The sequence below is a fragment of the Akebia trifoliata genome, chromosome 4 (genome assembly GCF_017979445.1).
Source record: "Akebia trifoliata isolate Shusen 1 chromosome 4, ASM1797944v1, whole genome shotgun sequence".
NCBI lineage: Eukaryota > Viridiplantae > Streptophyta > Magnoliopsida > Ranunculales > Lardizabalaceae > Akebia > Akebia trifoliata.
This window is the reverse complement of record NC_141378.1, coordinates 23226809-23254706: the sequence shown is the minus strand read 5'-3', so window position 1 is coordinate 23254706 and position 27898 is coordinate 23226809. Positions and strand designations below refer to the sequence as shown.

The following is a 27898-nucleotide window of genomic DNA, read 5'->3' as shown; positions in this document are numbered from 1 at the left end:
AAGACCAGAGATTCGGACAAGTAGAAAGTTGGCTTTTTCGAAGTGTGATTTTGAAGACCTTCAGAGACTCCACTTTCTCGTTGTGCACGTTTATTGAAAAGCAAACCAACGTAATCTAATATTTTTGTAATTTTGAAATAGCTTTCAATACACACGGACCAATGAGAATGTTTCAACGGATTTCAAGGCTAGAGGTTGATCGAAGATGAGGGCATTTAAGTTATTTACGCTAGTCTCTGATAAAAGACCTAGGTGAAAGGGTATCTCTAATATTGACCAAAACATTGAGTGGGCATATCTAAAACTTAGTCACCCAGTAATTTTCATCTCATCTGTTTGATGGCAACAACATGAATAGCTACAGCATCTGATCAGTTGACTGTGAAGATGGTGGATGGAGAGGACCCCTTTGTACTGTTCCTTCTACAACCCTACAAAGTACTACAAAAAGCCATTTTGGTCTCCAACTTTAGCTAGATAGTGTTAAAGATAAACGATATGGGTGTTTGGAGCTGGTTTGGGTGGGGAAACATTACCCGGTTCGGTTCATCCTCTACCGCTGAAGAAGTCACTGATGGGATCGACGCAAATGGGCTTACTGCCATTGTCACAGGTTCACTCTTCCTTCCATTGCTCACTTTCATTTTTATTTCAACTAGTGTTTATTTTATTGAGAGCCTCAACCATGGTTTAGGCTTTAGAAAAGGTCAAAAATTTAATATAATATATTATATTAACCAACAAAATATTCCAAATGATCGATCTATTCATTATGTAAAAAATAGGGGGTCGAATTCTTTTAAACACTATGTGAAAAAATGGGTAAATTAGATGGACGGCTAAATTCGAGAGACCTTGGAATCGAATTTACTCAGTGTTGAGAATATATTTTTCCTCCACTCACCCCGGCCAAGTCCCATTAACAGTTAAATTATCTTTTTTTTTTTTTTTTTTTTTTAAACTTTTAAGACAATATAAAATATGTAGAGTTTATACTGTTATATCCCGAGGGATGAGGATAAAAGTTTTGTTTTGCTTTGTTTCGTCCAAAACATGCGAAGGGGAGAGAACTGTGTGTATGTGTTTGTATTTGTACGAGAGAGAATCTTTGAAGAAAATGAAAAGAAGTTTTATGAATTTTAAGGGAGAAAGAAAGAAATTAAGAGAGAGAGAATGATTGTGTGTGGTGTTCTTCAAGGAGGATCGATTTCAAATGATTGATAAGGAATTTTTTTTTTTCTTCTCAATTAAGATTTTGAAATCTCTCTCTTTTCTCTGTAATTCTTGAAGAAAAGTTCTTTTCTTATATATATATATATATATATATATATATATATATATATATATATAGGGTCAGGTTCAAACGACAACCATTTCAACACACATATAGACAACGTGTTTTGTCTTATATGGGCAAAAATGCTTGGAATGGACTGATTTTTTGTGAGGATGATCTCTGTGGTGAGAGATCATCCTACCAAAAATCAGCTCATTATGAAACTTCTAGACCGTCCAATTTTTGTTGAAAAATTATAGACCATCCAATTTTTGTAAATCAATTTTGATGGGGTTACAAGTTTTGGAATGGGATGATTTTTTGCCAGGATGATCCCCTCATCACAGAGATCATCCTCACAAAAAATCAGCCCATTCCAAACATTTTTGCCCATATAAGACAAACACATTGTCGCAATGTGTGTCGCAGGAACCCGACCCATATATATATATTTGAATAATTTACCAAAACGGTAGAGTTTTTGAAATTATTTACCAAAACGGTACACTATTCAAAATATTTCCGAAAATGGTAATTTTACAATTTTCGGAATTAATTTTTTTACCAAAACGGTAAAAATAGTAAAATGTAATTTTTTTAATACCGAAAATACCCTTTTTTTGTTTTACATATGTATTTATAATTTTAACATTAAAAAAATGAATATCCAACTAAAAAGATTCACTCTCTTTCGGTAATCCAATAATCATATGTATTTACAATTTTTTTTTTACCGAAATCAATTTTATTTTAGTAATTTTAGTCAAAAAATAAAAAGGGTATTTTCGGTATAAAAAAAAATATTTTACTGTTTTTATCGATTTGGTAAAAAAAATTAATTCTGAAAAAGGTAAAATTACCGTTTTCGAAAATATTTTGAATAGTGTACCGTTTTGATAAATAAATGAAAAGTTGTGCATGTTTTGGTAAATCTGCCTATATTTTTTCTAGAAGGAAATACAAGAAAATGATGAAGAGAGAGATATTTTGAGGTTCATTCATACTTATTCTTATGTGATCTGTCTTGGTTAGGTCAAGAAGGTACATCATGTGGGTGCTTTACTTTAAATCTTTCTAAGTTCGATATTTTCCATTAATCTGTGAGAAGAGATATTTAGGTAAAGGGCACATCATCAATTTCAACATAAAAATGGACATCTCAACATGCGCCAAATGAATTAAAAGGGCATGTTATAATTCTCTAAAACACCCCTCACCTTATCTCAGCCTAATATGAGAAATCAATAGTGTAAATTTGTTTTGTTTTGCTTATTTTTGTTTTGTTTCTCTTTTAGTTAGATTTTAGACAGTAGAAACGGACGTTGAATAGCATTTTTGTTAAATTAAATTCTGGAGGAGTATTTAGAAAATGCAACGTTATCTATACAAACATAATACAAGCTTCAAGTTGGGTCAAGGGGGTAGATCTACTCTTGCATTTTGCAGGGGTGACCCTACTAGCGTCAATTTCACAGGGGGTTTTACTGAAATTCCCTACAATCTAACCACAACAAATAAGCATGATTGGTGATCTCTGCCTCTCTGATTTGATTTGATTATTTCTCATTAGAATCATGAAAATCTGACTATATCTTCCTAAACTTAGGGCTATCAATGGATCAGGTCAGAACCAAAATATGATCTGTTCTGATAACTTTGGGTCTGGATTGATGATTTAGATTTTGATAAGGATCCGATCTAATAAATGTTAGAAATTACATAAATTATTTTATATATTTATTTAAAAAGATGAAGTTTATTTAGATTTTTTGGATATCAAATTGGATTCCGATTCAGAGTTGATTCCATTGGGTTTGGTACCAAATCAACCCTGATCCATTGAAACCCTACCTAGACTCTGAAGAGTCATTTCGCTAATTTTCACTATTCAATTCCAGTTTACATGACTTTTATTCTTCTCTTTAAATAGATACACATGAAATTGTCCGGTCCGGTCCGGTCCGGTCCAATCCTAGCATCGAAATACACATGCACGTGTCCAGCCTAGAAGTACTTATAATAAATTATATAAATTTTTTAGTGAAAAAGTTTATTTATGGATGGCAGGAGCAACAAGTGGGCTTGGAGAAGAAACCGTTAGAGTTATGGCTTTAAGAGGGGCAAAAGTCATCATCCCTTGTAGAAATTTGGAGAGTGGTTTGAGAACTAAAGAAAGAATTCTCAAAGAGAACCCCAGAGCTAAGCTTCAAGTGATGAAATTGGACCTCAGCTCCATCAACTCTGTCACTTCTTTTGCTCAATCGTTCAATTCATCCAACCAACCCTTGAATATACTCATGTACGTAAACTCACTTAACCAATTGGTAACTCTAGAAACCTTGATGATGGAGAGACCTATTTAGATTGACTTCTTCAAGTGCTTTTGGCTCTTGCAGGGAGCCAAAAGCACTATAACAATCGTTTGGATACATAAGTACTTGAAGAAGTAATTTCACAGGAGAGTAAAAATAGTACTTCTGAGAGAAGTACTGAGATCAATCCTTCTCCAAACTGTTTTTGCGCGGAACAATTTTGTCCATCAAATATAAATTACAGTTTCAATTATACCCTCACGAGATTTTACATTTTACTTGATATATCCCTCGTCAATTCATCAAAACACAGAACTCTTGTAGAAGTACTTCCCAAAACCTACATCCAAACACAAAACTCTATAAGAACTACTCCACACAGTATTTTTGAGAGTACTTATGTTCTAAGTACTTCTGACTCCTGTATCCACACGAGTTCTTTTCTACTAATCACACAAGTACATTTAGTTAACTTTTTCTTTCTTTATGAGAATGATGATTCAAATTTTCAAGGTCGATAAATTCAAATCATTAAGATCAACCTTTGATTCAATGACATTTTGACCATGAAGTATTGAAAAATCAACAATTCAAATTGTCAAGATTGACTATTTCAATGGCTGATCTTTGGCAATTTGAATTTGGGTTATTAATAACACACCCCAAAACTTAGGGTACATAGTAAGGGCTATTAAGTAATTTTCCCTAACTAATTTGTATGTTTGCATTTTCTTGTTCCATGCTAACTTGTTGTTTGGTTGGATAGTAACAATGCAGGAATTATGGCTTGCCCATTCCAACTGTCCGTGGATGGGATAGAGTTGCAGTTTGCTACCAATCACCTAGGTAACTCAAATTATGAGTGGTTTCGTTCATAGCTGCAAACTTTGGATTGGGTAATTATTTAGTGATGGTTCAATTCCCTTAATTCAGATAAATTCCGCAAAATTTCATAAAAATTCCATACAAATTTAGAAATTATACAATTTTTTTCTTTTAAATTTGATTTCTTAACTAAACCTATCATTTTTAACCTCTGTAAATCCTATCAATTCATCAAATTAATCGGATAGCATCTATTTCGGAGAATTTTACAAATTTTTTGAAAAATTCAATGAATTTTGTGATCGATAACATTTTTGTTTTTAGTTAGGCGAAGGGTTTCGTTAACATGTGTCCAAGGGCACACATTAAGATACATCAAATACACCTGTTTTAAATTTATTTTACTACCTAAAACGCCCTTACTTTGTTTTGGGTCTTGTACATGTTAAAGTGCAATAAATACACTTTGGAAATTGAATTTTGTACTGAAAATGTCTTTAAAAATTACTTTTTACCGAAATATCCTCACATTCCAATTTCCGAAGTGCATTTATTGTGCTTTTAACGTTTTCCCTGGGGCACACATCAACAAAAATCCATTCTTTTACCTATCAAAAACACCCTCAAATACTTATGTCTAAGGTATTTTAAACAGTTTGACTAGCCTTAGTAAGTTAGTAAAGATTCCACCCTTACCAAGACTTGGCTCACCTTGTGGCATCCTAAAATATGATCTCATGCTTAGGATTGTAGAGGACAAAATTCTATGAACTTTCAACAAAATAATTTCTAAACGAAAAATTATTTTGACAGTTGAATTTTAGTTTTTAAATTTAAGAGTTTCAAGGAAGTTCGATATCTGGCCTTTTCCAAAATCTTGGATGAAGCCTGAATTTTTTTTCTTCAATTTCTTTTTGTCATATTTTCCATGAAATTTAGAGGGCTGTGGTGTTGGATTGCCAATGTGGTAATCATGTTAAGCAAAAATACCCTTAGTAAGTAAGACTTCAAATCTTACAAAGTTAGTAAGGAAAGTGTTTTTCTCTTCTAAATGCCTCTTAAGGCACATGTTAAAGTGCAATAAATACACCTTGGGATTAAGCATTTGGGGTATTTTGGTAAAAAAAGATTTTTTTAATGTCATTTTTAGTACAAAATTTAATTTCTGAGGTGTATTTTTTAAAGAGTAATGATCACATGGGATGTGTTTATGTAGAAATGAGAGAAGGGTGGGTATTGCGGTATTGTTAGTGAAATTCATTTTTAATTAAAATTAAAATGTGGCATGTGCAAACGCACATGTATCAAAAGGACTTATTCATAATTTTAAACATTAATTAAAGGTTTTTTTTTTTTCTCTGAAGATTGTAGAGTGAAAATAATATTTTTATAAGTGTGAAAACTAAAGTACTAAACAAAAGTACCTGTGAGTTGCAATTTTCTAGGTTTTTGGCCAAAATGACCTTTGCTTGTATTGAGTTTAAATGTGAAGGTGGTGAGTTTCAAGTTTTTGTGTCCAACCATTTCTACTCCTTCTCTCATTATAATTTAGAGATTTTAAAATACAAAAGTTCCCTTGCAATTTTTATTTTTATTTTTATTTTTTTTTATGATGGATTTTAGACCCGTAAACTCAACTAGTATGGGCTAGGCAACTGACCTCTTAAAGCATCATATCTCACTCAAATCCCTCCCCCCGAGTACATAGATTACTAAGTACTCTTGCATATTACCTTTACAAGACCATGGGTTATGGATTGGGCAAAGCCTAAATATTGGCCCGGTCCGCTGTCTATTCGGATACCTGGTTATTAAAAAAAAAAACAATATAAACTCGCGTTGAACCCCATAATTGAATTTCTTACTTTTACAATTGTGCTCATCTGTTTTTGGATATAATCAATCAGGTCAATAACAAACATCAAACTTGTAAGATTCGTCGAAGCTTCTTATGTTTTATTATATTTTGATTCACATTTACATTTTGAGTTACATGCATCCCATATTAAATCTAGCACATTCTTGGTGACCGTATTAAAAAAAAAAGCTTTTCATCGTCCATGCTTACCAACCATGTTTACAAACCTATCTAAATTAAAACAAAATTGTTTTAATTTTTTAGTTAATTGATATTAAATTCAATCGACTAAAACTTCATATATTTAAGTAAAATATATAATATAATTTACTTAATTTCTCACATTTTATTGCACTGTGACATTGTTATCAAAATCCAAATCCTCAATCAGGACTGAAATTTTTGGATGAGATCAAAATTTTTTATGCTGATCTGATCCATTGACAGTCCTATGATGATCAAAATAATATTTCTCATTTTTCAATATTGCATGATGCAGGGCATTTCTTACTAACAAATTTATTATTAGACAAGCTTAAAACCACAGCTAAAGAAACTGGGATAGAGGGTAGAATAGTCAATGTCTCCTCTATTGGTCATGTGGCTTCTCTGAGATCATGGATGAGCCTGGAGGAACTAAACGACCCAACCAGGTAAAGCTCTTTCACACATTTTTTATTTAAATTCTACAAATTGCTTTTTTAGAGCTTCTATTGCCACACCAACTTTTACTAAGAGCACCCCAACATACATTATATTTTTATAAAATCATATCGGATTGGATAGGACCAATTCTAAAATATTGATTTTTGGGATTGGACCAAATCTATAACAATCCGTATCATATTGGATTGGGTCTGGATTTAAAATTAACAGATTCCATTGGGTCCAGATTAAGTCCGGGTCAAATAAATTGCTTTTTGTATCGGCACCAATTTGGTACAATCCGATCCATGACAATCCGATCCATGACAACCGTACCAATCATTCAACTTTACTCCTTTGGGCTGTAAGAAAAAATAAGATATCAGGTGGTTGAAAATAGTTTGATCATGTTGATTTTTTTTGCCCAAAGATCTCCTATTTTTGGGCCCATTCAGTGTTGGGTTCTGATCCACTGTAGACGGATGTCAAGATATTGTAATCAAAGACACATTTTCTTTCTTAATTATGGCTTTTTTACTCATTTATTTATTCTAATTTTCTTTGGGGGTGAAGGTACAATGGTTATGATGCTTATAATCGATCTAAGCTTGCAAACTTGCTACATGCAAATGAGCTATCTAAGCAGTTACAGGTAACTCTACCCAAAATCACTGTCACAAAATTGAGAATAAATGTCCTGAGTCCTCACCTATGTTATTGAATTCATGCCTACGACACATGTCTCTATGTTGGAAGTGAGTCCCACTAGTGTTATTAACTTACTAAGATTTCAACTCTTACTAAGGTTCATTGAACTCACCTTGTGGCATCGAAAAACATGATCTTATGACACAAGTTTGTAGAGGATAAAGTTCTATGAACTTGAAAAAAAAAATTAAAAATATTATTTTTCACCGTTCAATTTTAATTTTAATTTTGGGAGTTTTGTAGCCATCCTTTTTCAAAACCCTGGATCAAGTTTAAAAAAAAGAAAAGAAATTGAATTTTTTTTTTCCTCTTTTGATTTGAGTTTTTCCAGGAAATCTAAAGGATTGCGGTGTTGGATTTCTATCCATTTGTGCTCAAGGAACCTTACTAAGAGTTAAAATTTTATTAAATTAGTAAGGAAATTAAGTATTTTTTTTTAATTTATTGGAAGATAGCTGTTAAAACTTTGAACCAGAATAGAAAAAATTCAAATAATAAAAAAAGAAACATATTTTTTGAGATTGATCTGAGGTGTTTAAAGCTGATGGCTATTGAAAGTTAATAGTGAAAGATAATTTTTTTAAGAAAAATTCAAAGTTCTTATAATTTTTTCCTCCACAACCTTGTGACACTAGATCATGTTTTTGGATGCCACAAGATGATACGGTCAAGAAACTTTTCGTATTGAAATTAGTAAGGAAAGTATTTTTTTTCTACAATTTTAAAGAGCAATTTACCTTACAGGCATAACTTTAATTTTTTTAATCAGAATTTTACCATAGAATTAGGATCGTTGGGATTTTGTATTCCCAATGTGATCCACATTGCCAACAATGTCGTTTGGACATAGAGAGTGGATGTTGAAAGGAGAGAAGATGTCATAGGTATTTGATATAAAGAAATAAAAGTATTATAAGTGCAGACACACCATTTTTGCCTAGACCAAGCCCGAAAGTACCGAAAGCCTTTCGAGAAAGGATTTGACTTGAGTCGATTTTCAAATCATCACGAGGGCCCCACGACGAGTCAACAGATAAACTGCATTTGTGATTTGTACCTGGTATGGAGGTAACCAATGGCTAAGCTTAATTTTTAGCCTGGTCATAAGTTACCATTAGCTAGAGTAATAAATTGCATAGTATGGTGGTAACCAACGGCCAGACTTATTTTTTAGCTTGGCCAAAGGTTACCAATGGCTAGAAGGAACCTCTAGATGGTACGGAGGTGAACAATGGCTATAAGAAAATTTTTTACTGGTCATTGATCACCTAAGGCCAATTCTGTTAGGTAGTTAGAAGGCCAATATGCATTCGAATTTGTTGAAGGCTAATTACTCTTGAAACCTCATTTAATTGCTTTTTCCTCAAGAAAATCCTCTTATTTTAGTTACTTACCCATAGTTTAATTTCTTAATAAACCCACCACTAAGGTTTTCTTGTAAATTCTCATTTTCTTCTAACAATGACCTTTGGTCAAGTTGGTCCCTACTTGAGGTCAATTACCTTAGTAACCTTGATTTGTTGAGACACATTAGAGGCAAATCCCCCTTCTACCCCTTTTACTTCACCATTCAAAGTGTTATCATAGCATTCAATGTAAAATAATTAAATTCTAAAGTTTTTGACTAATTTGATCACTCAAGAGAACTTTCTAGAATTTATACCTAATGACCAATCTATCCCTGATTTGTTAGAGGATCTCTCAAGGGAAATGATTAAAAAAGTCAAAATCCTACCATCTAATTATATGACATTTGGGTTGTTTTATTCACATTTGACTCAAGGTTGAGGTCTTAGAACCATTTTAAACTTCATCAAGAATTCTCTAAAACTTTTGGGATGTTTACCATCATATCCATTGATGATCAAGATTGGTAAGACTCAACTAAAGGATAAAGACCATCAAGGTCAAGGTTAGGAGATGGAAATGACTATTTGCATAGAGGTTTTGTTAAAAATAATGAAAACTATTTGATTTTGGACAAATTTATCCCCAAGGGTCTCTCAAACTCCTATAAATAAGACTCCTATTTAAGGTAAAAGGGAAGGAGGAGAAGGAGAATCCAAATTTCTCTTCAAAGGAGGGTGCTCTAGAAAAGAGAAAACTCTATCCAAATTATTTTTTAAAGCCTTCGAGCTTACCTAAAATTTATCCAAATCCATTCCTAAACCTTCAAGAAGAAGAAGAAAGAAGATGTAAAAGAAGAGAACCAAGGTGGGATTGAACCCTATTCTCTTCCTTTTTAAACCCCCATTCTATCTAACCCCCCTTTTTACATTCTAGCAAATTTATTTCATGTTTGCTTTCCTTATAATAATATAGATCTTATACTTATTTTGTGAGGCTAGGAGGTAGAGTGTAAGACTTCCTAGAGACAATCTCCTTTCATAAGCCCTCAATAAGCTCTTTAAGAGCATTAAAATAGGCTTTACTTTTTTATTTATTTATTTATGCAACTTAAATTTATAGTGTCGATGTTTTAATCTCTTTATTTTACTTGCACTTTAAGATTCTTAAAATAATAATCCTTATTTATCTATTTTGTTAGCAATAGAGCTAGAGAGTAAACTTTCTTTGGAGGTAATCTTCTCTTGATAAGCCACACTCACTTATAAAATAGCTACAAGCAAGAGTGTAAGTCCTTATGAACTTATATTCAACCTTTAGAGCCAATAAAAATAATCCAAAATGGATACATTGCATGCATAAAGTCCCTAGTCTTTCCATGGTGGTGCCCAATTCATGGACACCTCCTAAAGGCTAAACCAACAAAAAGAAGCTTTTAAGTGAGCACATAACCTTCCAAAAGAGCTTTGGATCCAAGAAGGTGAGATCTACATGGATTTTCATCAAAATCTTAGGCTCAAATTTTTTTTCAACAAGCTACATTCCCATTTTAGCTTGTTTATTGTCTCATTTTGCTATTTTTCTAAGATTAGACTATAGATCTTTTAAAAATAGCCTTTAGATAAAAAATAAGATGAAATCCTCATGGATTCTCACCAAAATCCTAGGCTAACAAAAAATTCCTATAAGCAGTTACTTCTAGTGAGGGCTTGCTCATCATATCGATTTGTTCATTTTTTTAAAACAAAGTTATAATTGATTTTCCTTAGATTTCTTTCTTTTCAAAATCCAATTAAGAGTTCTTAATTTCCACTTATGGTCATATATTAGTAACTATCTTAGGATGGGTGGGACAAGAAACTTCCTTACCATAGATCTCTAAGTAGACCACTCCCTTTATCTTTTTGATATGTAAGTCATTACAAGTCAAAAATCAGATTTCAAAATATATTTTCTTATAGTGTCCATTCACACGTTAATTGAATGGTGGCAACTCCTAAACCCGTACAGATGAGCTCAAACCTTCCCAAAGGAATTTGAAGCTTGCGTATCTACAGCATGGCGATTCCACAAGGGAATGCCAAGGGTTCAAACTAGAATTTTAATGACCATAGGTGAATTTTTGAAACATTAACTTGCTGTTGGTTCTTCTTTTGAGTCTAACTTAGTTTTGTTTATTGTGTTTGTACTAACATGACGCTAATTTATTTTTACTTTGGAAGTGATTGACTTGTGAAGTTGGCACACCTCTTTTTCAAAATGCACTTGTGCATATCTCGATCATAATCAATGCATAAACCACCCATCCTACAAAAAACTTTCTAGCCCCAGATCCAAATAATCTTACGCCTTAATGTTATTCACTTTAAGACACGGAGACAAAAATATTCAACTCAATCACCAACCTATGAAATACTTACTTCGACTTGTGTGGAGGTTTGAAGATTTGAAAACCTTCAACCTATCTATCACCAATCATGCATAGCCTTCGACTAGAAGTTTAGGACACGTTTTTTGAAAAAAACAAATCCTAATGGATTATGTGCCAACTCCTTAAAGCTTTCTAAGTCTGAGTCAACCCAGGAAGGTTAAGTTGTAAGGTTGTGTTTCGATGGTTCATGTAATAGAATAGAGAATCCCACCCTTGATAAGGGGGAATCTTTCCTTTTTCTAGTGCCTTTTAACCTTACGATATTTTCAAACAACTTAAACTCTCCAAAGTCAGCTTCCAACTTGAAGAGGGTCAATCCCCATGAAAAGTAGTTGAAATTAGATATTGGAAAGGAAAGAAAAAAAAATTGGTAAAAAAATAGTTCTGGTCCGTATGCCAGCTGTTCCTTACTGAGGGCTAAGGCAAAAATTTTGTTCTGGCCATTCCTAACTTTTGGCCAGAACAATTTTTTTTTTCTAGTCATTCTTTACCTTTGGCCAGAACAATCTATTTTGCCTAACCATTCCTTACCTTTGGACAGGAAATTTCCAAGCCTAGAATGGCCTCACCTTGGACTAGAGGCTATTTTTGGTGCTCTATTCCCTCACATATGTTAGAACAATTGTATGGCCTAATTTTAACCTCAGCCATGGACCGGAACAAACTTTGATTTTGTCAAACTCTTCTAACTTCTCGTGGTGAGTTTAGATCCAAACCCAGTATTCCTGCACATTCCCACTTGGTACTAAAGTTGAGCCAAGGGTTCGTTAACGTCAAAAACAACTTTATTCTTAGATACAAACCCGATATCCGTCAGAGTTTTCTGAATTTCTCAAGTATAGGATTAGGCCTCAATATCACTTCTATCACTATAGGTTTTCTCAAGCATTTAAGTGGTCAATCCTTACTTGTGTGCACTTAACCGAATAACTCAAACTTAGAAAATCCTAAATGAAATTAAAAACCCATTCACATCTCGATCAAACCAACTTCCAAGATTTGTAGAATTTTTTGTAAACCAGACTTAAGGTTTTGGTTCTTTAAACCTAGGCATGTCCATAGGTCTAAGAGTGCTTATCCTTTCAAATTCAACCCGAATTCCTAAGTCTAAGTTTCAAGTTATCCTAAATTATGTTTCAACCCAAAGGTAGCGAAAAACCTAGGCATGTCCATAGGTTTTTTTTTTTCCTTAGAACTTTGAAATTTTTAGGAAGCATAGTGCCATCATTTTTCATATATTTAAGTTTTGTTAGAACGTCTCATGACCGACCCCACATGTAGGTCACCTCAATTATTCCTCGTTGGCAAGGGTCATGCAATGCCATCAATCCTAATCTATTTAAGATTTGTTATAACCTCTCATGATCGACCCCACATGTGGGTCACCTCAATTATTCCTCACCGGCAAGGGCCGTGCAATGCCATACATCCTTATCTATTTAGGATTTGTTAGAATCTCTCATGAACGACCCCACTTGTGGGTCACTTTCTTAATCCTAGCTGACAAGGGCCGTGTAATCTTATCAAAATAAATTCATGGTTTCAAATATCATACATCCAAGATGCCCATTTCCAAGGTTCAAGGGTAAAGCGACCCTATACAGCGAACCTATTTCAAGAACTTTTGGGTTCAAATCTTATACATTTGAGATACCCACTACCAAAGTTCAAGGGCAAGACAATGTGACATTTTCATAGATCAGATCTCTTAAAGACCTTTGAACCTCTTAAAGGTCAACCTAAAGCGTAGATCGAGTTTCTTAAAGACCCTAAGATCTCTCAAAGGTTAAATTAGTTGCATTTTTTTTCCATAGATAGGATCTCTTAAAGATCTTTGGATTTTTTAAAAGTCAAATTAGTCACTTTTCCTTTCGTAGAGTGGGTTTCTTAAAGACCTTTTGACCTTTTAAAGATCAACTTAGTATGCTTCCTATTTGTAGTTCGGGTCTTTCAAAGACCTTTAGACCTTTTAAAGGTCACCTTAGATCGTAGTTCAAATCTCTTAAAGATATCTAGACTTTTTAAAGGTCACCCTACATCGAGCTTTAATGTTAGAAGGTCTGGGAAGGGACTTATCTTCATTTTTATAGATCAAATTCACAATTTCGCATTTCTTTTAGGAGTTCAGGTCTCTCAAAGACTTTTGGACCTCTTAAAGGTCAAATTAACCATATATTTTTTTTGTATTTCAAGTTTCTTAAAGACCTTTGGACCTCTTAAAGGTCACTTTAACATTCATTTCATTATTTTCCAGTTCTTTTATCGTTTAAGGGTCCTTAGTAAAACATTTTAGACTCATCTAGGATAGTTCCTCTACATTCCTTTAAGTGTAAAAAAAATAGAGAAATAGTAAGGGGATACAATTAGGATCATCCTTTTTCCCAAGGTTTTTAGGTTTTTCTGATCTCACCATAAGAAGGCTTGTTATTGATTCAAAACCAAAAAACAAATAAAACTTTACAAAATTGTCATTTCTCTAGAACTAAAATCAAATCTTTTGTCTTTTTCTTAACCAAGATAGTTACGCTTCAAAGTGATTTTCTATACTGAGGGTACAAAAATTGGGTGTATAAGAAAAGGGGCTACAACACAATTTTGGTATTACAATAGATTCAAGACTGATACCATGGAGCAAACAGATATAATTGAGCCTTTAGTTACAAAAAACCCATTTGTTGCAAACAATCTAACTAGCAACCGTCTAGTTAGCAAGGAAGCATTTAAGAAGCTAAAGGATCATGTAATATTAATTGGGATCATGCTATCAACACTGTCGCAGGTACTAGGGGTTACTCTAGATATTCAGAACCATGCCAACAGTTAGGGATAGTCTAGTTAGTAAACACCCATAACAGCCAGCCCGACAGTGGTACCCTTTCCAATGAAACTAATCAATGACCCTATGTTAGCTCCGGCTCAGCCAACACCAATGCAAACACCAACTCAAGTTGCAAATATTCATCCCCTAATCTTTGCTCAATGTCCATAGCTTCAGGTTTGAAGAACTATGTTTATACCTAGACTTCATACCACCGATGGATTTCAAGTACCTAAAGTTTGAGAAATATAATGGCATTGGATGCCTTCTCACCAATTTGAAACTGTACTATGGTGTTATGTGCCAATTTGAAAGAAATGATAAGCTCTTAGTGTAAATGTTCTAAAGGAGTTTGACTGGGGTAACACAAAGATGGTTCACTCAGTTGGACCATAATAAAATCTGATATTGGAGAGACTTGGCCACCATTTTCATGGATAATTATAGATTTAATATAAATGTGGCATTGGACAGGCAGAGTGTAGCCAAGATGACGAGGAAGCCCAAGGATATTATCAAAGACTACGTTCAATGATGGAGAGAGTCTTCTTCGCAAGTGAAGCCTCTCATGATAAAAATTGAGATGAAGACAACGTTTATCTCAATACTAGGACGTCACTACCATACCCATCTCATAGGGCACACCACGTCTAATTTTTTCTCACTGGTTCAATTTGTTGATAAGATTGAAGATGGTTTGAAGTCAGGGGTGATTATAGCTTAGACAATTCCACAGCAAGGTGTTTTGTCTAGTGGAACCGTACAAAGGAAATCGGTAGCTGTAACAAAAAACAAGGATAAAGGGCAAGTTAACTACGTACAACCAACTCAAGTACCAGTTCATTTCCCAACTGCAGCATCGAAAGCACCCATGACATTTCAAGCACCACCAAACCGTTCATATCAAGCACAACAACCCCAAGCAATGCCTTACAGAAATCAACAATAGTTTCAACTCCAAGCACAATCGTAGTAGCAACAACAATATCGTCAGCCTTACAACAACAACTAGTAACAAAGAAGAAGAGATTTCACTTGATTGCCGATGAAATTGTCAGAACTTTTGCCTACCCTTGTCAAGGGAGGTTATATTACACTAAGGCAACCACATCTTGAAGCTAAGAACACATTTCGTTACAACCCTACTACCAACTGCGAGTTCTACATGGGAGTTTTCGGTCACCCCACAAATCGGTGCTGGTAGTTAAAGAATGTTGTTCATACTTTGATAAACAAGAAGTTCATAGTTCTGGATCTCGTACCAGCATAACAAGATATCAATCAAAACCCTCTTCTAGCTCATAATAGGAATGATACAGGATTAGCAAATGCAATAAACATAATCTCTAAGGAAGAGTTAGATTTTTATCCCTCACAGTTGATCGTTCCTTTGGGATCAAAGGTCAGAGTTTACCTCAAACCCAACACCTCAGGCAATATCATTCACTCTCAAAGTCAAAATAATACTCCTATTCACATCACCACCAAATTTAGAGGTCTCATCCTAAACCCCCTACCATCTTTTCCAAACTCACCGCCTCTCATTTTATCCTCAAATCCCATTACTCCACCCAATATCATACCCCTCCCATTACCTTCCAATCCACCATTACTTATCCTTCGCATACTTACTCAATCCCTACCCACAACACAACCACCACCACTCATCTTTTGTGTGGAACTAGAACTCCCCCAACTTACTTTGAAAACTCCCAAACCCTTTTTCCTTATGTATCCAATAAGATCGTGCCTTAGAATTACGAAACCAATTTGGTATTCTTGAAAAAAGGGCAAAAAGTTGAGGAGACAAAAGGAATTGAGAAAAAAGAAGAACCCAAGGATGTAGACCACATTACTAGGGCTGGCAGAGTGGTGAGAACGATCGTAAAGGGGACTACATGGAGAATAAAAGACAATGAGAAAAAATCTAAAAAAGAGAAGGAGAAGTAAGTAGTAATAGAGTTAGGGTAGAGTAGGAAAAAGGTACAGAATGAACATGCTTAGGGAATTAAACAGGCATTTGACAAAGATTTTATTATTGAGACAGAGCAAATGAAATAGGCAAGATAGATAGTCGAAGTTGAAGTTATAGTTAATCGAGAGTAGGCAATAGTCAACGAAGAAGCAATAACAGATGATGTAGAAAAAGTGATAGAAACAGAAGTAATAGAAGTAGTGGCAGAGATAAATGACAAAAGAAAAGGAAAGACAAGCATCACAGAGGAGCAAAGCAAATAGGTAGAGAAGAAAAATAAGGTAACAAACAAGGAAGTGGCAGATTTTGTTAAGCTAATTAAGAAAAATGAATATAGCCTTGTAGAGCAATTGAACAAAATACTAGCCTAGGTATCGATACTAGGGTTGCTACAAAGCTTAGAGAAGCATAGAAAGGCATTATTCAAGGTTCTTAGTAAGTCACGTGTGACATAAATCACTTCACCTGAGCAATTAGGTAGGATGGTGGAATGATCACATCAACGTAAGTCATCACGTTCACAGATAATGAATTTTCTCTAGATGGTTGTGATCACATAGAACCATTACATATCATAGTGATGTGCAAGGATATGATCATTGCTTGCGCGTTGCTTGATAACTGATTTACATTAAATGTTTGTCCTTACACTACTTTGAAGAAATTTGGCGTAGACCAATTTTTTCTTAAGAACTAATGTTAGGCAAATTTGAACTTTCGATAGCTCAATGAGAGAGTCAACGGGTGAAATTGATTTACTGGTCACAACTGGACCTTGCACATTTCTAATCACTTTCGAAGTGATAAACATGCCAAGTATCTTCAATTTTCTTCTCGGTAGGCCATGGATCCATTCAACCGGGATAGTACCATCATCTCTTCATCAGAGGGTGCAATTCATTATCAATCAAGAGTTGGTTTCAGTAAAAGCAGATATTGAGTGGTCGAGTGAATATCTCATGTATCACTCCTTCCAGTTTGAGCCAGTTAATCACATTTTGAAAGTAACAGAGGTTAAGAAGGCAAGTCTATTACCAACTGTGATGATGATAAGAGGGGTGATGAAGCATTCTAGAATTCATCTAGGAAAAGGGCTAGAAAAGAAAAATCAAGGTAAAGCCAAGACCATCTCAGCTCAAAAAGTCATGCCATGGTTTAGCCTTGGTTACTAGCCCACCTGGAAAGACAGGCAAATGATGGACGCAACTAAAATAAAGTTGAAGCTAGCAAGAATGGAACATTGAGAACTCATGATCTGGGATCACAAGAAGGTTCCTCATATCAAGAAAACTTTTTATGTGCTGGCTTATACGATGATTAGTGATAAAAGCATATCAGTTGACCAACAAGTGCATCTACCACAACAAGGTTAGAAAAAGCCAAAAGTACTCCCTGAACATGAGCTGCCTTTTGAGTATGACAATAGTAGCCTATTCAAGGAAAACTTTCGACCATGGTTTTAAAACTCGTTTGAGACTCAAACGTATTGCCCGAGTTAACTTGGTATCGAAGCTGAACGAAACTAACTCACAAAATCACTTTTTGATTGAGATTTAGGACTCAAATTCATTTTTTTGATTTTTTGAACGAGATATCTTAAATGTATCAAAAAAACTCTTCCAAGACGACTCAGTATCGGGCCTGGACGAGACAAGACGCGAAATCGAGTTTTAAAACCATGCTTTCGGCAAAGAGAGCCCGTGAAAATGGATGATGCCAGTAATGGTGATTTTTACTACATACCCAGTGATGATTGGCATTCTGCTGTAACCCTACCTTTAAGAGTGGTACTACTATCAGATAACCGTTATGATTCTTGATAGTTATCACGTCTGAGTTGGGAGAGGCTCCCTCCCCTTCAGTAGTCTACCCTACGAAAGAAGCAAATGTTCTTCGCAACTGGGACATCGTTTCGATTACTTTTAAGGCTTTCATGGCCTAAAAAATACGTTGTTAGATTCTTGCTTTCCCCTCGAGAATCCTAATGGATCTTCGTCCTCGGAGGGCATTTTTTAGAAGATACACCTTTATTAATAAAATTTCAAAAAAATTTAAAAAATCAAAAGCTTAAATGTGGGATTAAAGAATTGCAACCTCAAACCCAAATTCGATCTCATAGAACTTGAGGAAGAGTTTGATGCACAAAAGGTCGATGTGCCAAAAGAACTGAAAAAACTTGTAGAACGTCAAGAGGAAGAGCGTCAAACAAATGTTAAGAAAATAGACTCAAAAACCTAAGATCTAAAGATGAACAAAAAATAGTAAAAATTGGATCCCTTCTAACCCCAATCTAGAAGGTAAAAATGATTGAATTCCTTCGACGGTACAAAGATGTGTTCGCATTGTCCTATCAGTATATGTTGGGACTCGATATTGATCTTGTAGTACACCACGTATACCCATTCTTCCTAATGCAAAACTGATCAAGCAGAAACTCAGAAGGTCAAAACCAAAATGGACTCTGAAAGTCAAGGATGTTAGTAGTTTCAACTTATCCAGAATGGCTTGCAAACATAGTACCAGTACCTGTAGACACCCCATTTTTACACTCACCTGATTAATCAACTCGTTTACCCAATTGCGATGATTCCCAATGATGAATGATTATTCAAATGTTTTATTTGTTACTAGATATGTTTTAGAAATTCAAATGAGGTATCTCAAACCAACAAAATTATGGAAACCACACTACGCTAGGAAAATATAACCCCAAAAATATAGAAATCATTATTTTACAGACAAAAATAAGTTTTACGATTAAAATCACTAAAAAATGATCAAATTATCAAAATACCCCTAAAATCAAAACATCCTTAGAGCCCACATTACACTTAGGTAAACCCTTTCGAACACATAAAAAATAGATTAAAACTAAATAAACCATTTCACCAACTTTCACCAATTTTGACAAAATTACAAAAATGCCCTTCAAAGGGTTCAAAATCATTTCATGTAAAATTTTTTATAAATGAAATAAACCAATAATCCCATTGAATTCCTTAAAAAAAATCGATTATAAAAATATCCCGGAACATCGAAAATCGACTTGAAACGCAAAAACTCTTTTCTGGGGTAAAACGATAATTTTTCAATTTTAAAAATTGTAAATTTCAAAATTAATAGATAAAATAGATAAAATATCCCTAATCTCAAAACATCCCTAGATCTTACGTTACGCTTAGGAAAATCCTTTCAAACACATAATCGAAACCAAATAAATCATTTTGTCAATTTTCACAAAATTCGACAAAATTATAAAAATGCCCCTCATCAAGTTCACGACCATTTCGCACAAAAAAATTTCATAAATGATACAAATCAATATTTTCATTGAATTCTTTACGAAAATTTGATTCCAAAACATCTTGGAACATTGAAAAATGACTTAAAACGTAAAAAGTCATCTCTGAGGGTAAAACGGTAATTCTATAATTTTAATAATTAAAAATTCTGAAATTAATAATTAAAAGATTAATTAATGTAAAGTGAAATTCTAATTAAAATTAAAGTCAATCAACTGAGACTTAAGTCAAAATCCTAAAATCAAGTCAATCAAGTAAAACTTAAGTCAAAACCTTAAATTCTAATAAATCAAGTGAGACTTAAGTCAAAACCTTAATCAATCTAATAAGACAAAAGTCAAACCCTAACCTTAAAAGAATTATAATTAAACTCTAAAACTATTTAAAAGAATTCTAATTAAACTTTAAAACTATCTAAAAGAAACATAATCTAATTCTAACTTTATCTAAAAAAGCTCTTAAAAAAATCTATAAATAAGGGTCTCTACGAACTATTTCATATCCAAAAGAAAATCCTAAAAAAAGTAGGTCAAAAAGTCTTTCCAACCTTACCAAAACTCTAATTTTGAAGTCCTAACCCCTTACCTAGCACCAAACACAACTTTTGCTCAAAAAATACCTAGAAACTCTTCAAAAACACCTAGCAATCCATAAAGAATTATGAAGCACTTAGATCTAAGGAGAAGATACTTCATCTTGGAGATTCGAAGCGGATCCAGTAACAAAAATGAAGTAAGAAATCTCTCCACCAAGTCTAGGAAAATTATCATTGTGATCATCTAGTTATTTTTCATTCTTATTTTTATTTATTATTTAGGGGTTTTAGTAATGTAGTTTTATTTGAGAAAAGTAGAGATCGGCGTTTGTCTGGCGGGGTTGGTGCCTAACACCTTCCAACCCCGTAGCGTGATCCCCGGACCCGTATTTTCTTTCGTAGATTAGTGTTATTTAATTTTTAAAGTCAGTATTCGGTTCTTAGACCGTAATAACTAGGTGACGACTCCCAAACCTCAAAAATCAAAAGCATATCCGCACACCCTGCGGATCGAGGGCGTTTTCACTTTACTATTTTATTTTTCTTACATGCCAATTCCTATGGTACCTTGGCTTTCTTGAAGTGGTGTGAAGCTGAGAATCAGGTAACTACTTTGATTAAAGAATATAAGGAAAAAATTACTCTGCTCTCTAAGTTGAAATGGCCTCATCTAGCCAATTTTCTCAAAAGGCTAAAGAAGAGATGGAGACAAACTTGGCCTAGTTTTCTAAGGCAAACTTGGCCTAGTTTTCCAAGGCAAACTTAGTCTTTGAGACTAATAATAAGAAGTTGAAAGATTTCTAGGGTATTCTTCAACTGGAACTGGCTAGCTATTAGGAGAGAGTGCAGAAGAGAAATGTAGAGTTGGAAAATCTCTAAGAGTGAGTACAGCAGCAAGAGTGTGAGCTAGGCTCCCTCAAGGTTGGGTTTGAGTCAGTCAGGGCAATGCAGGCCAAGGAAGACGAAGTTGAACCAAGAAACTACTAGGGCAACTATAGGCCCAATACTTTTGGCTGGTAGAGAAAGCTTCTACCAAGGCTTACCACGAAGGCTTTGAGGCATCTTGGGTTCAATATGAGGAGGAAGAGGATGAAGAAGACAATGAAGACTATGATGGTCCTGCTGTTCCTCTACCTAGGGAGACTCTCAATTGGTTAAGTAACTATGGACTGGTCCCACCTTTCCAATTGGATAAAGAAGGGAATTTAGTTGCTATCTTGGATAGAGTCCCTTGTGAGCTCATGGAGGTTGGGAGGGTCATTGACTTGAGTCAAGCCAGACCGATCGGCTTGTTTGCCCCTGTCAGTGATCTCTTTCTTGTCTCTATTATCGACTTTGATCAGAACAACACAGCTAATCCTCCCAATCCTATTGAGGTCTCATCTCCTACCAACCAGTCATGTACCATCGAGTGAAAACATGTTTCTTAGTTTTTATTGTACTCTGTTATCACTTTGCTTTTACGACTTTTTGTTGTACTCACTCATTTTTGAGATTTCTTTTGTACATCTTCTATCATTAATGAAAAAAAGTCATTTTTATGTCAACTGTTATTATATTTTTAGCATAGACTTTACCTTTTCACATTATTTGCATTATACACTCAACTGTTACTCTGCTCTTAACTTAACACATCATTTACCTTTTTGCACTATTTGTGTTGTACATTTTGCTTTACTTAAGCATTTCAGCAAAAATCTGATCTATTTTCTTGCACTGCTTACACTTTATCACCTTGTACTGCTTGAACTGTTTACACGTTATCTCTTTACATTGCTTGCATTACTTGCGTTTACACAATATATATCTACTTTTTCTTCCCCCCAGGTTTTACCTTATGCTTTCCTTACTTAGGTAGAACCTTTTTTCGAAATCAGACACTTAGTAAGATATCACTTAGGATTTTAAGTAATATGAACTTCTGCTTTGGGGTAGTTCTTATGAGTTACTGTCCTGTAATAAGGCTCTAACTAAGTATAACGACCATTAAGACAGTGTAGGATATTGTTTAATGCTTTCAAGGCATAGTCGTATCAGGTACACCCTTATTCATAAAAGGGATCTGTTATAGTACTTTGTCATTCTAAGACAAACTGTAGTCGTCTAGTTCTCTTCTTTTTTACTATAGGTAGAGGAGGGTTGCGAGTATCTGCCTCTCAAATGTACCAATCTCTGTACTTTGTCATTCAGGATAAAGTGTGGTCATCCAACTCTTCACTCTACTTTAAGGCAGAGGAGAGTTGCAAAAATCTAACTCTCGAAAGAGCCCATTTCTGTACTTTGTCACTCAAGATAGAGCATGACAGTCCAACTCTTCACTCTACCGATTAAGATAAATGAATACTGTGAGGACCTAACTCTTGAAAGAGCCCAATTTAGTGTTATGTTACTCATGCCAAAGCATAGCCCCAGCCAGCTCAATACTCTGCCAACTAAGGTAGAGTAGAACTACGTAGACCCAAACTCAAATGGGATCCATTTTAGTGTTATTATACTCGTGGTAGAGTAGATCCCCGACCAGCTTCTTACTCTGCCAATTATGACAAAAAAGACCCACATAGGCCCAGGCCTAGGTGGGATCCATCTTTAGTACTATTGTACTCATGTTAGAGTAGGGCCCCAACTAGTTCTTACTTTGCCAATTACGATAGAGAAGACCTACGTAGGCCTAGGCCCAAGTGGGATCCATCTTTAGTGCTATTGTACTCTTGATAAAGTAGGGGGTAAAACATTTTGACACAAACTTCTTTGGTATCTCCCTAGCCAAGATCTCCACTGTAAAAGGGGATCTCTGAATATCCTTGATGGCTTGTACTACCACTGTATGAATATCTGTACTCTTCATCATCTCTTTTTCTTTCTGGATCATCTCTCTGATCTCCTCTTGGGTTAAACCCATTGTGGGTTCAACTCGAGTAGTAGTAGTGGTAGCTTCCGTTTCTCCCTCATCAGTTAGGATCCATGGTTGAGAACTGCCTTCTGCATTTGATACGCGATCATCTCCCATAAGAGGTTGAGGATTTCGCGGTGGGAGATCTTGTCTAGCATATTGCTGATTCTCAAGACGCTATCTCAGATTTCGATTTTGTTCAGCTATATTGTCCATCTTCTTCTACATGTCCTATTATTTCTTCATGGTTTTTAACATTGCCAAAAGTTAAGCATCTAGGGCTGGTGTCATGGGTGGGGTGTATTGATTTTAGTGGTTCTAGTGGACCTCCATATTGTTTCGACTAAAATCAATATGCTATTGGATTTTCACGGATGGCTCTAGATTTGTAGGGTCAGATTCCGGTGAACAATGTTGATAGACTCTGCCTCACGAATCTGAAGTCACTCCTTCCACCCCCTAGCTAGTACCAACGTGGTACTTACCAAAAACTCTTCAACACTCAAGTTAGAGTAGCAAAGGAATAATGAATAATACTAGTTAGACTCTCAATTGGCCAAAAAAATCCTTAAGTCTGTGCATATTGTGCTATTTATAGATCCTTCATCTGAATTAGGATTTCTTATTGTCACTGGAAGTAATCTCGGAGAATTTCTTGATTCTTAGGATCTTAAACGGAATGGGGATTTTTGGCATTGGATATGCTATATTGGGGAGATCTTCTCTGAGATCTCTGGGCTTGACATTCGTACATCAATATTACATGTATTATTTGACCAGGTCTGTCCTGCTTGGCAGCCAGGCCTTATTCAATGTTGTGATGCCTTTCTAGCCAGGCCAACCGTTCTCTACCTTGGCCTGCCCTTCTGTTGGGTAACACCCCGTATGATTATCTATGCATGGTACCACTTAACCGACCTGGACACGTGTACAGTTTAGATGACTGTGCAGTTAGTCCCTCTATAATCAATATTTTTTAATAATCAAAATTATATTATCACATAGCAAGATTAAGATTCAAGACTAAAACTCTCCCTGACTACTATAAAATAAATATTTTTAAATAATAAGAAAAGTGGCCTTTAGAAATACTAAATATGCTTATAAATTAGAGAGAAATATATAATCAGATAATTTTAAAGATTGGAATAAGTGTTATCATTTAGATTTATGTAATAATCTAATATTCACAACAAAGTTTATTTAGGGTAAAGTTAAATAATTCTAACTATAGCTTACCAAAAATAATATCTAAATGGTCAAAGGAATAACCTATTGAGCCTTTAAGCTCATGACCTTTGCATAAGAACCCAATAGACTGGGAATTATGGGTCCAAGTAGGGTCCATTTCTCTTTTTACACATGCAATAAGTTGATTGGTTGATGGACAACTTTTATGTCCATCGATACTGGATACTATAATCAGTATTACATAATCCTAATTAACCTAGTTTTGCCAAACAAATTGAATCAGGAAGAAGGAGCTAATGTGACAGCAAACTCCTTACATCCAGGAGTTATAATTACAGATTTAATCCGTCATTCGTCAACTATAAAATGTGAGTATTATAGAACTTTTTTTTTTCTCTTTTTCAAAATAAAATATTACCTCCAAATTTTATTTGTTATATCTTTTTCTTTCCTTTTTTTTTTTCAGCCATTCTTTGGGCTTCTCCCTTAGGGAAAGCTTTCTTAAAAAGCATAGCACAGGTATGTAAACACTTCATTTACACATTTCTCTAGCTCTTTTTATTAGGGATTCTCATAATTGTGTAAAATAAATTTCTCAAGAAAAAATGATTTCTTGGACGTCTGATTATGCATTTTTGTTAAAGAACCACTTTTACCATATATATTTTGATAGAGTAAGACTAACTTTACCAACTTATTAAGTTTTGAAATCTTACTAAGGGTCCTTGAACTCACCATCCAAAAACATGATCTCATGCTACAGGGTTGTAGAGGAAAAAAATTTATGAATTTCGAAAAAAAAAAGTTCAAAAATGTTATTTTTCTTGATTTAATTTTAATTTTACATTTGGAAGTTTCCGTAGTCGTCCAATTTCAAAACCTTGAATCAATCCCGAAAAAATGTTATTTGATTTTTTATTTTTTCTTTATTTTTTTATTTTTTTATTTTTTTTTTGGATCTGAGTTTTTTACATGAAACCTAGCAAAATGACCCATGGTAAGATTTAAAATCTTACTAAGTTAGTAGGGAAAATATTTTTCAGTTTGATATGCTCTTATGAGCAATCAAATACTGGCATGTATTTTTTTCTCAAAATCTATAATCCAATGATCATTGTCCTCGGAAATTGATTTTTCTAAGAAAATACTTTTTCTCTCCAAAAGTTCATGCACTTTATCATTGTTTTTCTAATTTTCACTCATTTTGTAGAGAGAATCTTCCTTTAGTTGGTTTCATAGATTCACCATAATAATCGTCAAACTTTATGCCACATATTTGATGTCAGCTAAAACAAAATATGTTCTGCCATCCAATTCAATCAAAAGACATATCTAAGTTAATTCCTCATTGCATTTTAAAAATATGTTGTTTTAGTTTTGGGATGGGGGTAAGTAGTGAGAGAATGACATTACGAGGTGGAGAAATCATTTCCCGAACGATTTTTCATACGCAATCAAACAGACCATTAGAACTTGATCTGATTGATTAAGGTTGTGGAATTTGATATCTTGTAGGGTGCGTCAACAACTTGTTATGTGGCTCTCCATCCTGACTTAAAAGGTGTCACTGGAAAGTACTTTGCCAATTGCAGTGAAACTCAACCTTCTTCTCAGGCTCAAGACAAGGATTTGGGCATCAAACTCTGGAAATTCAGCCATGACTTGCTTAAGAAAACTAGTGGGCCAAAATGACACACCAAATCACAGACCTTTGACTTTATATATTTCCCAATCTTCCAAGTTATAATTGCTAAGTTGAAGGAACTATGTTTTATATTTTTGATTTAGAAAATTTGTATTTGGGTGGTTGTGATATAATATTTAAATTAGTCCCTGGATATCTAATAAAGCATCAATATGGATTCATCCATATCTCCATGGGAAAGACAATCAATCCAATTAGTTGATACTATTAGGTTTAAGCGTGAAGGTGGGGCTTTATCCTTGGTCTATGGTATTACGAGACACAAACTTTAATTACCACCTCACTGAAGGAATGCCTTTGATTCTAATAATTCAATTTAGTGTGCTTGTGGAGGGCTTTCTGGGCTTTCACTCCTCGAGATGAACCTTGATGCTAATGATGATGAAGATTTTGATCAAGAGGCTTGACTTCATAATTACTTCACCTTTTGGATGGCAGAAGGAAAAAAGAATTGAGGCCGAGGTGTGGTGCATGCCAACAACCCTCAGATGATTTTTATAGTAAACTAAGTAATTTAAAAAAAATAAAATTGAAGGATAGAGAAGAAGATGATTAAGGATATTGCAGAGAGAATTTTCTCCAAATTCCTTAGATCCAACTTTTTTTCTCTCTCTCTCTCTCTCCTTCTCTCATTCTTAGATGGGTTCTTATAGCTGAAATTCAGAGACATGTGTCACCATACGACCAATCTAAGTATAAAAAATGAGCTGGCAATTGAGACACAATTATATGCTTCGAAAGATGGATTCATCACTTGTCAATAAAAACTTAAGTCTAAAATGTAAGTGTTGCAATTCATTAATGCAAAGTGAGAAAGGAAATAATCTCTAAGACTTTATGTCTCGTCAATTTGATAAGACCTATTCTGCATTTTACTTAATATGAAAGAGAACATTTGAATTTAAATACTTGCTCAAGATTATTTATGTGTTAGGGACTTGGTTAGGTAGGAGCTAAGGATTAGATCGGATATGAGTTAGGGATTAGATGCGATTTTGGATCTAGGTCTGATATGAGCTAGGGGTAGGAGTGGCAATGGGTTGGATCGGGTCATGTTGAGGTAAGGGTATTATGAAAATTTACCAAACCTAGACCTAACCCATGTAATAATCATGTCAAAAATTTAAACCCAAACCCAACCCATTCATAAATAGGTATACCTGACCCAACCCATATATAACCTATTTAATAAAATTCTAATATTTATTAGAAAACATAAGTTCCATTTCCACCTACAAAAATAAATATCATTACTAAAAATAAGGTCACATTAATGTAAACTAAGTTCAATGATGAAAAATAACCTTCTTTTGAAAACAAAATCAAAGTTCATAGAATTTGTCCTTTATAATCACGTGGCATCAAATAATGTTTTTTGGATGCCATAAGGTGATGTGGTCAGAAAATTACCTTACTAACTTAATAAGAAAAGTGTTTTTCAATATTATTATTATTATACCTTACAAAACAAAATTATTATTATTACTACTATTATTATTGGCTAAGCAAACTGTATTTTATTATCACATGAGACATAATAGCCTTACTTGGTGAGATCTTAAATCTTACCGAGTGTTATTTTGCCAATATTAGGAATCAAACACTATATATCTCTAGATTTTAATGAAAAAATGAAGTAAAAAAATATAAATATAAATAAATAACTTATTAAGAAATGTTTTTTTTCTTTCCCAAACTAAAGCTTAACCATTTATTAATTTTAAGATAAACGCCATTTATATCTTATAGAATTTGATAAAAAATATATATTATGAAAAAGTTTTAGGGAATTCTAGAAAAAAATGAGTAATTTAAAAAATTCTTAAATAATTATTAATATATTTAAAATTACACGTTAATGAGAGAATAACTAAATGGGTTAGGATGGTTGACACACATAACTCAAACCCAACCCATTTAATAATCATGTTAGACGGGTTGACACTATTATGACTCAAATCCACTAATTTCGTGTTGTTTTTAAGTTGTGTTTGTGGGTTGTGTTGAGATTGCCACCCCTGTCTAGGGGTCAAACACGAACTCGGAGTTAGATTCCTACGTGATATCACTTAGACATGAA

General features: G+C 34.2%; 1 protein-coding gene across 2 annotated transcripts; it reads left to right on the top strand.

Annotated features, from left to right (window-relative positions):
* Positions 1-322: 322 nt before the first annotated feature.
* LOC147404528 (short-chain dehydrogenase TIC 32, chloroplastic-like) lies at positions 323-25953 on the top strand. 2 transcript variants are annotated; one of them, XM_086440537.1, is made up of 8 exons: positions 323-613; positions 3344-3575; positions 4355-4434; positions 6801-6924; positions 7490-7568; positions 24397-24481; positions 24580-24632; positions 25629-25953. In XM_086440537.1, exons 1-8 carry the CDS (start codon positions 499-501, stop codon positions 25803-25805), a joined length of 945 nt encoding a protein of 314 aa, XP_086296663.1. In that variant the 5' UTR covers positions 323-498; the 3' UTR covers positions 25806-25953. The 2 variants fall into 2 exon arrangements, with proteins under 2 accessions (XP_086296663.1, XP_086296662.1); XM_086440536.1 differs by having other exon boundaries at positions 325-613; positions 6771-6924.
* Positions 25954-27898: the final 1945 nt, after the last annotated feature.

Coding starts and splice junctions, on each gene's coding strand:
- LOC147404528 (XM_086440536.1), top strand. CDS start 499: ATGGGTGTTTGGAGCTGGTTTGGGTGGGGAAACATTACCCGGTTCGGT. Junction 3,576..4,354: donor CAACCCTTGAATATACTCAT/GTACGTAAACTC, acceptor TTGGTTGGATAG/TAACAATGCAGGAATTATGG. Junction 6,925..7,489: donor GAACTAAACGACCCAACCAG/GTAAAGCTCTTT, acceptor TTGGGGGTGAAG/GTACAATGGTTATGATGCTT.